A 15,116-nucleotide genomic window follows, 5' to 3' on the forward strand; every position below is an offset into this window, starting at 1 on the left:
TGTTCTATATTCTTAGAATAAACCTAGTGACCTGTCACAATCTGAGTTTCACTTTCTTGGCACTATGGAGTTGAAACCCTGTTAAATGTGTTGCATGTGAAGTCTAAAATCTTTACGTGCATGGGGACAATTTGCAGGATCAAAGCATATTGCTAGGCTAGACAAGCTCTCCCTTTCCAAAATAAATAGATAATATGTAATCTGAGAAAGTTATTTATAAATCACAAATTATAAAATCATAGATGATAAAAGCAAATGGAATGGAAAGAAGGACAAATCTGTCCTGTGCTTCTGTGATGATGAGCTTCTTTAAAATACTTTTCTCTGTGATCCTTTCCTTGTCTAATTGCTGATGTTGAGGAATAAAGTGGAAGTCGTAAGTCTACCTCTAAGGACTACTTGATCTTCAGCTTAAGGGGTAGTTCTTGCTCTTAGGGAAGAGCAGCGGTTCAGCTGGGTAGGTGGCAGTGAAAGACTTTATTTCCAAGCTGCTGCTTTGGACTTTGGTTTTTGTTGTCTAGCTTCTTGTTCTTGTAGGTTCTTGGCTTGGGTAGTTCGCTGAATGACACTATGGTGTTCCTCAAAGGTGTGCCTGCATTCTTGCCTTAGTGTCTGTAACATGTTTCCTTACACTGTTGAAAGGTATTCGCTTATATAATAGTGGGAATAAAGGAAAGAATGCAAAAAAAAGATAAATGTGAGTGGATTTTAGCTATATGTACAAAGATCATCTTCATCTTCATTGGGGAGTTAGGTGATATAGGGACTATGAGATTAATCCTAAAGGGCTAAACAGGCTCTAATTTCAGTTTGTTTTGAAAACTGACAGTTTTAGAGTTAATGAAATTCTTATAAAATGTGATTTATTCTACTTGTCTACAGTGTTTCATTTATGTGATTACTAAACTTAAGTAAGCTATTTTTTAGTTATGCCATTTTCTTGACAAAACATAATTGTCCTCTATTGAAAATACATTAAGCAAATTTAAGTGAAATAATGTAGCTTCTAAATGAAACTTTAGCATTACTTATGTTTACATTTATTTTACTAAGGTGCATTTAGATTTTTTTTTCTTGCAGAAGTGTTTAAACTTTTTTTTTTTTCCTTTCCAGTCATTATTTAACCTTCTGGAGTTTCGAAGACTAGTTTTGAATTTCAATGCTCCTGCAAATGCTCAAGATTTGCCCCGAAACCAAAAGGTAAAATTAGAAACTAACTTCTGTAGTGGTTAAGGGCATTTCTGTATTGTAATAGAATTTTACACTGCTTTCTATTTCAAAGTAACACAAGTTTTACAGGTGCCAGTTAATGTTTCCCTGAGCTTCGTTCCACTTCTCGGGTATAAAATGTATTTTAGTCTTACAGTAGAGTACAGAGAAGGCGTTAAGTCATCCGAAGTTTGATCCCAGTTCAGCTGCTTAGGCCAGATCCAATGGAAGGGGTTTGCTAACACAGCTGTAGCAGCACTGACTTTAGTGGGAAAGCATTTCTAATATGAATGTAATTCACATAAGCAACCATGTTTTGTTCTAGTCCCCTCACACTGTGCAGTTACAGACATGTTCTTCTGTTACCCCATATATTTTTGATCAGCGTGGCTTTGCCAGCAACACTGTTTGTGCTGGCTTGGCCGCTTCTCTGGTTTTGGGGGAGACGTTGATTGCTTGCAGCTCATGATCTCAGATTAAGCTTTCTGTTACTAGCTTGTCTCTTTTGGCTGCCTAATGAGCCAAGCATAAATTTTCCCCACATTTATTCTCCACGATTGGGTGTGTGGAGGGGATCACTTGTCTCATATTTCTTGTGAACTCAGATGAATGAGGGGGGAATGGTCATTAACTGAGGGGCAAAAGAGACCGAATTTTCTATCTTCACAAACGCCTCCTGAGAAAGGATGTGTGGAGGTACTTTGGTAGACCTCAAAATGTGATAAATGGTAGGCAATGTGGTAAATGGGTAAATGTAGTAGACATTTGATGCCCCTATTCTATCATGTTAGCAGTGAATTAGGTTATTGCTTTTTGTGCCTTCCTTTCAAATTTTAGAAAGCAGAATGTGTTGTGAGCCTGTGCTCACCTTTTGGCACTTCAGATTTGAATGGAACATTCAATACCAAAAATAAGAGCTTTAGGTAAAAAAGACAAAAGAAATGGAAGGCAGTGTCTGTTTTTGAAACCTCAAGGAATGTGCCACATAGGGGAATTATCTTTCCACTCAGCATTTCAGTATTTGTTTTATGATTAGTTCTAGTAACATCCACAAGGACTTGGCCCTAGTTTCAGGGCTTTCAGGTTTGAGAAGTAGTTGAAATCTAAGAGGCGATACAAAATAGAGAGCAGCAAGATGTTTGTCTTGGTAAAACTGCTTGCCCAGGCATTGGCGCTGGCAGCCTCCTGCCTTTTACACTTGTAAACTACTGTTTCTTAGAAATTCTGGCCATGGCTGTTTTTTTAAGGCTGTTTGAAATAGTGTGACATGGTCCACGCTTATGCAGATTTGGGTAGGAACCTTGTTTTCTACAAGCCTGCTATGAAGATTTTTTTCTGCAGCGGTTTGTAGCCTCTATTGTTAGATATTAGATTAACAGTAGATAATGTTAACTTTGTATCTAATGTTAAATTTCAAAATTGAATGACATGTTAAACCTGTGCACTCCCTGAAAAGCCTAGATTTGTGTTGAAATATATTTTGTGGAGAATTCAGAAAAAGAGAATGCTTCACTACTTAGAATTTTGTCAAATTCAACAAATAAATATGAACACTCCCAAATACGGTGCTTTTATTTCTTTATGGAGTGAAAATCACTAGGGACAAATTAATGTAAAGCTGTAATTGCCAGGTAACAAAAAAAAGCCCTGGAATTTACCTCCATCCATTTTTAAACCACTATTAAATGCAGGATGCAACTGACATGAGCTATGATCAGATTTTTTTTTTTTTTGTGCTAATAAAGACTTGTTTTTTATAACCTCAGATTTTCAGGTTCTGGATATATATCCATTTCTTCTTCCACTGGATGGAAGGCAGAGTTGGTGCTAAGATCATGACAGTCTCTCAATGTGGAAATAAAGCATGTGGTTGTACTTGAGGGAATGGGAATATTGCATGATGTAATCTTTTTCGCCTTTCCAATCAATATATTGAATTCAATGATTAATAATTTAGAATGTAAAAAATCTTGTCTGAAAGTCATTGGCATCAATTTTGACTTCTTAAAAACCTACTTGTCTCATCTAATTGAACTTTGCTATTCTTGAATTCAAACTCAAGTATATATTTTGCAGCCTGAAATCTTCTCCCTGCCCCAACTTCCTCCTTGAGACTCCTTTTCCTTCCCTAATTTCTCCTCCAACTTTCCTCTGGAGAACAAAAGGTGTTTTCTTTAGTTGTGGCAGCCTGTTTGCTCCGCTAAAGTTACACTGCCTAGAACAAGCAAGGGCAGCTCCTTTACGGGAGCAAGTGACCTGGAATTCTCCCATGCTGTTGTATGAACAGGTCTGTTTTGCTGGACAAGGTAAATATTTATTTCAGACAATATCTTCAACAAAAGATATTCCTGTTATTGCCACAGAAAGTGGATGGAAGGCTGCAGGTTAGCACAACGTTCCCTCTGTTTCGGCGTGACTGCTGTGTCCCTGTTCTGGGATAGCGACTGGTAATGAATGTTTGCTATGCACCAAATATGCAGGTTGCTTCAGAAGCATCTCTAAAATAATAATTATTCCTACATCAGTGTATTAAGAGATTGGTTATGCAGGCAGGATAAGCCATAAAATATAGAACATTTTAGGTTTAGCTTCTAAAGCACTTTTTATTTCAAGATTGGCTCTTTTTTTAAACTGTTTGTCGTACATATAGTGAGCTTTAAAACTGAGAGCTGCAGTTACTTTTGCTAATTCCTCGTTCTAATGTGCATGTCCTTTGGGGACTTCTGCATATTTTCTTGTGGACTAGCTCATGTCTATTTTAACTTTTTAGGCTTTGTTTATTCGTAATTACTGTTTCCTGTGGTAGTGCCTACAGATTCTGGTGTAATCATAACCAATGCACTAAATAGAGTTTTCTCAAAAAAAGATAAAAACACCACAAAGACTGTTTTTTTTTTTTCAGATGCAGAGAACTTTTATTCAGTTTATAGAGAGGCTTGTTCTGAGCAATCCTACTGAAATCAGTGAGCAATTGTTCATCCTAAAGCTAAAAGTGTGCCTAAAACTTGGCTACATTAGCATTGTAAGTTAGTATAAGTAATACAGTAATGGTTGTTTACTGTGTACTTCAGATTTCAAAAAAGGAGAATGATCTAGAGTGTTCTCCGGATGAACATGTGTATTATGCACATGAATAGGTAATCACTTGTATGGAATCACTTATATTTAAAACTTGAAACAGTTAATCTCTGCTAGATCACTTGATGGAAATAATAAGAAAAATCACTCTTGCAATTTGTTTCCTCATTTTATTGTTTAAAGTTGCTTGAAGGACGTAAATAGAAGATTAATGTTAGTCTTGATTTAATGCTGAATTAAGATGAAATTAGATTAAGTCTTCAGCTGTTTTGGATTTTGTGAACGTAGGTGATAACTGGTAGGTGTTTTGCAAGATGGACCAGAAGAGCAAGTAAAATTTCTTGGGAATTTACATGAGTAGAAGTAGATTTTAGGTATTAGGCAGAACATATACCATTTCGCTAAGCATGCTTTTTAAACCCAAAGTAAAACAAACATTATATAAAGTGCTTTACACTTGCTCTATATAATTCCATAAGATAGACTGAAGTCAATGCTTCAATCAGCTTATGCAATAGTTTATCACCAAGTAATACTAGTTTGACCAGCACCTGACATCTGTGCTGCATTTCAGTGATATTTTATTGTTCTAAATACAAGTGTGTATTGCATGGCCATATGTTGCCAAGTATGTGGCAACTCTGTGCTCAGGAGTAAGGGAGATGCTCTGTCTTTACAGCAGTTCTAATATGTGGTCTAATCTCTGATGCTGACTGCTTGTGCTTCCGTTTATTTGCTTTTCACTGTGTAGGCAGGAAGTATTTCTTTTGTCTTTCTTCTGGAAGGCAAAAAAAGAACTCTATTCTCCATGAGCTATACTCAAGAAAATAGGTAGACTGGAAAGCAGATTGTTTTTCTCGCTTCTGTCAATAGAAATAATAATCTGTTTACACTTTGTAAATGGAGAGTCTTCAGTGAAAAATGAATTTAGAAATGTGCTAGGAAGAGAGTAGGTTTAACATCAGTTCTCCCAGAAGCATAAAGGGATAGCAGCTTCAATAAAACTAGTACAAAATATTCCAGAGTATTACTTAAGGCTTTGTAAAGCCTTTCTGAACGTACTTACTGGTAGGGCTATATGCTGTTTTCTTTCTGTTTTCTCACATTAAATAATATTAACAGGCTATTTTTTATATCTCATCTTCTTTTTCATATTATTTTTAGTAATGGATCCCTCTTGGAAATTACTTTTCTTCAGTTTCAGAGGTGCACAGTAATTGTAGGTAACTTTACCTCATCATCATTTAGCCAACCCACCTGCTTAACTTTTACTCTATCAATCAGATTCGTGTGGTTCATGTAGGAGTAGTTAATGCTTGATGTGTAGTGAGATGCTACGAAGGATTTCATGGACTTTTTTTTTTTTAATAAAACTGGAATAAATTCTGTATGCAATTATCAGGGTAAGGGAATATCTCCTCTTTTTGCTCTCTGTCTCCAAAGTTGGTTGTTGTTGGATGTTTACCTCATCTTTCACTTTATTAGTGGTTTCCAAATAAGCTTGATGACAAGTGACAAGCAGAATCAGGGACACCAGCCCAACAGAGACAAGAATATGGGCCCTGGGTGTGTAATGCTGAATAGAAAGTCTTGGGTGTAACTGTCCTGTGTTAAATACAGCTCTGTACTGTCACCACTTGTCCATTCAGCCTTATTCCAAGTCAGACAAACGTATCTATGCACAGTTTTAGGGAGCTTTCAGTTTCTGAAATGTAACTTCATTTTCATAGTATTTTAGAAAAGCACCTCGTTTTGTAAAATTTATAATTAAAAGGCATGCACAACGACCTTAATAGAGCTACAGGTAAATCTACATATTTCTATAATGATTTTTATGAATGTTATGTTTAGTTCATTTGGTAAACTTTCTATAAAGTATACTTTTGTTTTCAATTTGTTAAATATTTTTAATTCTTCTTCAAATGCAGGAACATAGGAATCTGCCTTTCATGCGTGAATTGAGGTACCTGTTTGCACTTCTAGTTGGTTCAAAGAGAAAATATGTAGACCCATCGAGAGCGGTTGAAATCCTTAAAGATGCTTTTAAATCAAATGATTCCCAGCAGGTAATTCTTATGTATTTTTATTCAAGTTGAAACATGCTTTCTTAGGGTCTTCAAATAATGAGAAATACTTAAAATGGACAATCAAATTCCAAAATTTCCCCAGGTGTTGCTAAGAAACTTCTAATTATCAATCTTTATTTTTTTCCTATAATATTATGTGACTTCTATACACAAATATTAATTCCAGAGAGTAGGCCTACCATGGTACAATTCTTTATATTACTTTAGAAGCCTCAAAGTAAACTAACCTAATTTTTGAAAAAGGTTTTCAACTTTTAAAGTTGAAATACACTTACATTAATAGTTTCAAACTATTGCTTTCGAGGTTTATTTTATCTTCTAAGTCACTAAGCTTTTGAATGAGGTTTATTCTTCTGATCTGAAAGGAGTACATCCAGGGCTGTATATTAAAAATATACTATTTGCTTATCTAGATACTCATTTAGACAGTCTCTGTACTCATATTTGGAGAGTGAACCTAAATGCTTTTATGAGAAACGCTCTGTTTCTTCAGATGCTTTAGTTTTCCCACATGAGGTTATGTGGTTAAGGTATTTAATTACAACAACATGTGCTCTGTGAAAGTAAACCAATCACTACCCGTTAAATACCAAAGGGTTTGAACAAGGGGGTGCATAAGATGCCCTTGGATTGCCAGAGTATGAAAGTTGAGCCAAAATATTGAGGGCCACAGGGCAGTGCAATGTCTGAGGAACATTAATCTGCTCCAAGAGCCACCCATGAAAAATAGCATGGCGTAGTCTTAAACAAAGCGTGACTTTAGGTGACACCCCATTGTTTTCTGTGATATATGTGAACCTGTAGTGATGATTTTGTATTTTCCAACAGCAAGATGTTAGTGAATTTACACACAAATTATTAGATTGGTTAGAAGATGCCTTCCAGATTAAAGCCGAAGAAGAGAGGTAAGACTGTTTTTTCCACATCTGTCAAACATTTCTGACAATTAAACATTTTGATAAGAAAAAGCAAACCAAACAACCGTAAACTTCTCATTGAAAGACTGAAACAGATCAAACTCTGTAACTTGTTTCAGTTGGCATATTTTTCCATATATGCTGTTACCTTTAATTTTCTGTGAATTGTCTTCTTCCACCTCCTTGTTTCATTTTGGAAATTTTGTTGAATGACGTCCAAAGTAATGGATAGTAAAGATGGGAATTGAGAGTAATCTGCTAGGCTTTTTCTTATTTGAGTGAAGTTTTGTTCCTCAGTGCCACAGCTTAAATATTTCTACACCTTGCTTCCGTTTTTCTTCTCAGAAAATAAATGTTCATTGTTTGTGTAGGCGAACATCTGCAAACTGCCTTTTGAATATGCAGTTGTTTTTGGAGTGTTGGAGGAAATAGTTTTTATTACGGACACCTACGATATAACCACTTGAATGTTTATTTTGAATTCAGTGCGTATATAACTACTAGAATGAAATACTTGAGAAACTTATTTTTCAGAATATATCTTTTATCATTGCAAATATGTGAATTACTGTCATTAGAAGAAAGTACGAAATTTAACATTTAACAAGATGAGCAGCATTTCCATAATGTTCTGGTTATATATGGTAGAGGCTTGTGGCTTTGTGCTTGATCTTAACAGTAACACAGTTCATGTTTCCAGGGATGGAGAGAAGCCAAAGAACCCAATGGTAGAGTTGTTTTATGGACGATTTCTAGCCGTGGGTGTACTTGAAGGTATGCACCTGGATTTACTTGGCCTTCTGTTTTAGTATCTGTTCAGTGCTTGCCTGGGTGCAGAACTGAATGATGCAGTTTTAACATCTCAACTGTCTGCAGATATATACTTTAAGAATTCATATTCAGCCTGTGACAAAAAGTTTGTCCTGAGAATATGAGGCTGTAGGTAAATGTGGTGAGTTTCAGTGATCCGGAAAGACTGTTCTGATAGCTTTCAGAAATTGCATGTATGTCCTTAAGTGAGGTTAGGGTAAGATGCTGGCAAAAGTGTACATTAAGAAATAGTTAACAATGTGGTTTTTTGCCACTATTTGTTAATAGTGTACAGAAGGCAAAGTTACTATTTTTCAGTGAGATAGTGTCTCATGTGCACTCTTTCAATCAGCTTTAACACAAGCTTTAAAATTTAATTTACTGCATTTTGTTATACAGTTTCTGCTGTGGCTAATTCATCCTTTTGAAAACACTTTTCCTTTAAAATAACAAGCACAAGACAGAAGCAGGGAGTGCTAAGGAAGAAGGGACTTTACAGGAAACTTCCTGTTCTTATCTGCATGGAATTAGCAGATTGGTGAAACTGGAGCATTCTCTTATTTCCAGGCAGCTGGCTTTTGTGGAAATATTTTAAATGTTGCTGGTTCTGCCCTTTTCCCAAGAGTGAATGAATCCCAGGATAATTTTGAATGAAGCACCTATAATCTTAAAAGATTGTTCCTTAGCCTGGAACACTGTATCAAATGCCTTGTTGTCATATTTGAAAATCATTCTCCAGATTCGTTGCTAAGAGCTGGAATATTCTCTCCCTTCTTTTCAGTGGGGTACTATTATCATTTACATTCTCAAATCTAAACTAAGGAAATGTATAAACAAAAAAAGAAAAGAAAACAACAATGAAAGGAACTGGCTCATGTGAGGCTTGCGTCTGACTTCAGGAAGAAATAGATAAAAATTGTACATTGAAATTGCCTCTTGGCCATTTTTCTGCCTATGCCTGAGCTTCTGTCTATACACTATTATTAAATGGCAGTGTTGTTTTCAGACAGAAATCCCGATCATTCTTTTCTATGGTTTAATTATGCAAGTACACGTATACAAAGGGTTGTCCCTTAATAGAGGTTGTCTCTTAGTAGCAGTTCCACTGGCTTTGTTGTTTCTGAGCAGGGTTGTATTACTGAGCTGTTATCTGGAAGAGGAGTTTTACACATGCTTCTGCATGTGTAAAATATCCCATACATCTGTAGTCCTGTATCATTTTGAGTGTTGCTTGTGAGTGGAAAATGTAAAAACAACATAGAGATGAGCTGAAGAGGAAAGTGTAGTCATTTTCAATATTTCAATATTGTGTTCAAGCTACTTTTTCCTAATACCTTGTTTTCATGTGCATCATCGTGGGTGTGTAAATGGGAATATCACTCCAAACACTAGTTCATGTATACTAGGTTTTTGTTAGATTAAATGTATGTGCCTAAACCCTTGTCTGTTTAATCTCTCACATGAAGGTAAAAAATTTGAAAACACAGAAATGTTTGGCCAGTATCCACTCCAGGTGAATGGCTTTAAAGATCTGCACGAGTGCCTAGAAGCTGCAATGATTGAAGGGGAAATTGAATCTCTCCATTCAGAAAACTCTGCCAAGTCTGGCCAGGAGGTGAGTTAAATGCTCCTGGGGGCTTCTCTCTGGGCACTCTTAACTTTTGATTGGGATTTTATAGTCTACGGGATGCTGTGCTCAAGGTCTTATGAGCTGCTGTTGATGTACTCAGTGCTGCCAGAAGTGAACGTCTTGATAGCAGTGAGCGTGGCCACAAGTTTGGAGAAACACTGGTGTGCAGTGTCCAAAGAATGCCGAATTTATTGGAAGTGTTCCCATTAAATTCAGATCCCAGGCCATACTGAACTATTTCCTGAGGAAACAGCAAGCTGTTGGGTTTTTTTTTTGGTTTGTTCCCTTTTAGGTAACAACTGTTCACTGCTGTTCTACAGGGCCTAATGGCTGGCATATTTGGATTGTTAATTTTAGGGGACTATTACCCTTCTTGAAGTATCCACTGACCCCTTTTTGCGCTCTTCATAAGTTACAAAGTTAGTGCTGGCTAAAAGCCGGCCGGGTGAAGCGCTCCCAGTGAGCGGCCCCGGCTGCTTCCCGCCCGGTGCAGCCGGTTGATGTGAGGGAGGCCGCGGCGGTGGCGGCCTGCGGCAGTTGGGCCCCGCGGCGCCTCCTGGCACGCGCGCCTGCCGCGCCGGGCTGCCGAGCTGCGGCCCTGGCCCTTCCCTCAGAGCCCTCCTCTCGTTCCCACCGTTTCTTGGTGGCAGGGCTCTTTGGAGCGATGATCTGCAGGCCGCTGGTGGGGAAATACCGTCATTGCCATTGCCCCTAAAGGCTGAACTCCTTGTCCTTTAGGCAGTCCTGCATGTTTCATCACAAGTACTTTAAGCTGTGAAATCCTGCAAGGTGTGTTCTACCTGAACAAACAGTTTAGATATAGTTTCTTTCTTGGTGCCAGTCTTTTGCAATAATAAAATTCTGCTTCTTTTCATCATATCAACATAGATATTGGTGTTTAATTACTAAGCCTAGTGAAGCATACTGAAGTCATCCTCTAATTTGAAGTTATATTTCCAATTTTGTGTGCTCAGCAAAAGGTTTATATATATTTTTTGCAATGCATTTTTCTGGTTAGCTATTTTTTTATCAAATAATAATCAGCCAAATTGTGTGTTTGTGCGTGTTTGTATATATATATGTTTGTTTTAATACAGCATCTATGTAAATAATTTATCGCAATGAGCATGTTTTCTGAAATATAATGAGAAGTGAAAAAAAAACACCTTAATATCTTGGTGCAATTCAAAGTATGGTACCTTTATGCAATATGTAATCTTGTATGTAGCACCATGAAAGCAAAATTGTTCCATCTTACAGACTGAAGATTGTAGTTAAAACTCGTGTCCATTCATGCATAATACGTCAGTTCAACTATAAATTCTTGATTAGAAATGTCAGACTTGTGGGTTTTTTTTTTTTCCTATTTGACGGACGTTTTTTTGAAACTACAATAGTGGAAAGCTACAGGAAATGGATAAACATTTGCTCTTCTATAGCACTGAGCTTTGAATTCTGTGAAGCTGTCTGGATTTTAATCAGTTCAGCTTCTTTGCCTGTGAATATGGAAGTGAAATAGCCATATAACACAGAGACAATGGTGGCAAAATTAGAAAGTTAATGCATTAAGTCCTAGTCCAAAAACACACAATGGTAAAATTACTGTTGTGCCCAGAAAATAAGTAATATTTCCCTGGACTTCAGAAATTAATTTATGCCTGCTGCTGCGGTTGGTAGTTTTGATTAAATGTTAATGCCCCAGAAATGCTACCGTGCTTTGGAAGATCTGGAATTACTGAAGAAAGCTGTATTTCTTACACTTTGTACAAAGTCTTTGTCTTCCAAACAAAGACTGCTCGTGGCATTTGTGCTAGGGCAGATATCAGATAGTGCTGGTGTACTGATGGCTGGGGGGATCCATCTTATCCAATAAATTACATTCCTTTTCTTCTTGTTCTCATGCACTGCTTTTAATTGTGTGTTTAGTTGGCTTTGTCATTCTATTTGTTATTGCAAAAGTCCTAGCCACAGAGTAGGATGTCAGCATGCACACAGCAGAGAGACACTCCCTGCCCGAAGAAACTTAAAGCCAAATTGAAGGAAGGATGAGGTCCATGATCCATAGATGCGGCCGCTTTCAAATAGAGCAAGGCAAATGTGAAAGGAAGAAGCTAGAGGAGATGGGGCCTGTTTTATCCTCTTCATGATGTGCAGTGCTCTGCTGCAGTGTGAGGGAAGCAAATGGTGATGTTTTGCAGGGAAGCTGGAAGATGAGAACTTTGGAAAGCTTATGCTGCCTCACTGTCTTAAAACCAATTTCTCACACAGCTGTTGGTATGCAAGAGTGATGCTGCTATGTCTGAAATTCTGGTATTTACAGGCATTCACTGCGGGGTTTTCTGTCCTTTTTTTCTTTTGTTCAGCACTGGTTCACTGAACTTCCTCCTGTCTTAACTTTCGAGCTCTCAAGATTTGAGTTTAATCAGGCTTTGGGGAGACCAGAGAAGATACACAACAAATTAGAATTTCCTCCAATTTTATATCTGGACAGGTACAGTATAATATTGTCAGCAAAGCCCTGGTATGAATATAAATTAAATCTCATCAATTTGGTAGAATCGCTAGTGCATCTGACACTGACTGAAATCACAGTAAATTTCTATTCTAGCTGGACTAGATGTAATTTTATGGGTTTCAGTGACTGTTTCAGAAAATGAAATTACAGTTTCAGGTATGCTGCTCCTTTGTGCAAAAACCTGCTTAGAATTCAGTCCTCAACAGAGCTTATTGCTAGCTAGTTGTATACATAGGCAAAATGTCTTGAAAGCTTACACTGGCTTTCAAGGTGTGTTTATTGTCCATCTGGGAAAGAGGTAGAGAAGTCTCGTATTCCATGGTGTTTCAGGCACGCTGCATGGTTTGAATGAAGATAACTTGAAACAGCATATAGATTCTCAACATCAATAAATGCTGTTTATGTGCAGAGGCGAAATATCATCATGGACTTGAGTTAAATACTGAGTGTTTATTGTGAGCCATGAAATAGGAGTGTTGCTACTTGGATGCTGGAAAAAACACCTTATTTAGAAGACTCCTGATAGCTGTTTCCATACAGATTTGAAAGAGACATCCATGATATGAACAAAACTTTTTAAAACTGGGGTGAAGTATAGGGTTAATGTTCCTTCCATCATCTGGAAGTTATGGGAGAGGGATTTATGGGTTTACTGTTTTCTTTGTTTTGTTTTACAGCTTAATGTCTTGTAGATGAAATAAATCAGATTCTAGAGAGTGTGAGGTTTCTATTGGCAGTAAATGCCATGGCTGATGGGTGCAGACTTCAGTGTTGGAGTTATATACCAGGGGCTGACCTGTCTTTCTGGCTTTCATGTTTTACAGGTACATGCACAAAAACAGAGAAATAACAAGAATTAAACGGGATGAAATCAAGAGACTTAGAGAATACCTCACGGTTTTACAACAGAGATTAGAACGGTACTATAGATAACTATTCTCAGTGTAAATGCAAGTAAAGAGGGCTATATAGAACAAAATAACTTGCCTATACACTCCGTGTGTGGGAGTTACTTGTTCTAAATTTCCCTGCTGTCTCTATTTTTTTTTTTTACTGTTTTACTTGGAAGGTTGTATAAGAGTGATAGTTTTGATGCAATAAATATATTAGGAAAGGTTTATTTTATTTAACCGTAGCCTACGAGAAAACCATTTTTTTTTCTTTTTATTTTTTTTTTTTTTTCCTGTATCTGTGAGTCATGGCATTAATACGTTTTGTGGTTAACAGATATTTAAGCTATGGTTCTGGTCCTAAACGATTCCCCTTGGTAGATGTGCTGCAGTACGCCCTGGAGTTTGCTTCCAGCAAGCCCGTCTGCACGTCTCCCGTGGACGACCTGGACGCCAGCGGCCCCTCCGGCGGCGCGCCGCCCGCCCCGAGCGCGCCGAGGTAACGCGCCGTGCGCCGCGGCCCTCCCCTCAGCGACGCCGCGGGGCCGCCGGGGCGCTCCGCGTCCCGCGGGCCGGGAGGGCGCGCGGCCTTCATGGCGCTCGTGAAGCGCGGCGTCGCCTCGCGGGCCTGGGTGCAGCTTCTGCGTGCTTCCCAGGCGTCTTGCCTGGCGTCGCAGGGGTATAAACATGTCTGCCGTGCTTATAGAAATGCGTATTTTATAAACAACTTAAAGGAGTAACAATTTCAAAGTCAAGCTGAGGGCCGTAGCCCGTTGTGGTATTGGACGTCAGCGCTTGCTTAGTTTTCTGAACACAAAGTCGTTGTCTCTTACTTGCTTGAAATGCCACCTACGTTCCAAATAAACACAGTGCTCCTCTCGTGATGTCGTTGTTTCTAGGTGACCTGTGTTGTTTTCAATAGCCTGAATATGGACTCTTAAAAGCCACCCCCGTGGCTTCTCGTGTAGAACTGATCTGTTAATTTTTTTCCATTTCAGCTTTACAGCTTAAATTGCTGTCTGAAATTGTCAAGAACTAAATGTTCTGACTGTTTTTATACCAAATAGCCACATATCAAGGAGATAGAGGTTCAACAATGTTATTTTACTTGCTACTGAGATTAGGAGAGTTACCGGCTATATAAACTAGGATAGGACTTGGCTGTGTGGACACCAGCCGTTTACATCAAAGCTTTTGATAGTGGCCCAGTCAAGATTTTGTACTTTAGAGAGAAGTGAAGTAAATGAGTCTAAAAAGCCTGTAGAAGTTTTCAGATGCCTTACTGTTGTAATGCCAGTTGAGATACTGATGACTGATGAGGAAAGACAAGCTCTAAAAGATAACATTGTTTGACTGTACCACAATATTGAAAGTACTATACTGTGTTCAGGCTGCTGTATAGGAGGTTTATACTGTAAATTGTCGGTGTTACAACTGTTTTGTCAACCTTTACAAATACAAAAGTATGAAAGTATGTTATGTGAAGTGGCACTGTCAACGCACTGTGTTCTCAGGATTTTCCGGATACTAAAGACTGCAGTTTCCTCCGGTTGATCAGGGTGCCCTACCCAAAGTAGATAAACAGTAGCTTGTTAGAAGGATCTTTGCATTCATGTTATGCATAGGATGGCTTGTAGGCCTTGTAGATGATGGAAGGAGAAAACTTGGTAGCAGATTTTAGCTTTTAGTGTTCTCCTGCTCTGGTAGAATTCCCCTAAACTGGTTACTTTGATATTTAGGTTGCAAGACTTGTTTAGAACAAGGTTAACTGGTGTGGCGCTAAACTCTAGTGTGCATAAATACCAGAGTTGTTTCATTATTGCCCTTCCTTTAGCATAAGCCGTAGGTAAGTGATCACAGAAAGGAAGTCTGCTAGGGGAAGACAGGAGAGGTTATTACTAAACACAGAAGTTTTGTTCAGTGCATTTTATGATCAATGGACTATAAGACAAAGCACTGAGTTTTTTTTCTCTGATGTTT

At 38.0% G+C, this 15,116-nt stretch overlaps 1 protein-coding gene across 1 annotated transcript in view; it reads left to right on the plus strand.

The window, feature by feature from the left end:
* The window catches only part of USP25 (ubiquitin specific peptidase 25), an 84,796-nt gene that overhangs the window by 44,023 nt on the left and 25,657 nt on the right, over window positions 1-15,116 (plus strand). Inside the window, 8 exon segments of the mRNA XM_088539336.1 lie at window positions 1,114-1,200; window positions 6,216-6,353; window positions 7,203-7,279; window positions 7,992-8,065; window positions 9,568-9,716; window positions 12,095-12,222; window positions 13,071-13,166; window positions 13,474-13,635. Coding sequence (XP_088395462.1) covers window positions 1,114-1,200; window positions 6,216-6,353; window positions 7,203-7,279; window positions 7,992-8,065; window positions 9,568-9,716; window positions 12,095-12,222; window positions 13,071-13,166; window positions 13,474-13,635 — 911 coding nt within the window.

Source organism: Tinamus guttatus, unplaced genomic scaffold (assembly GCF_059628265.1).
Source record: "Tinamus guttatus ecotype Peru unplaced genomic scaffold, ASM5962826v1 Tinamus_guttatus_pri_ptg001602l, whole genome shotgun sequence".
Classification (NCBI taxonomy): Eukaryota; Metazoa; Chordata; class Aves; order Tinamiformes; family Tinamidae; genus Tinamus; species Tinamus guttatus.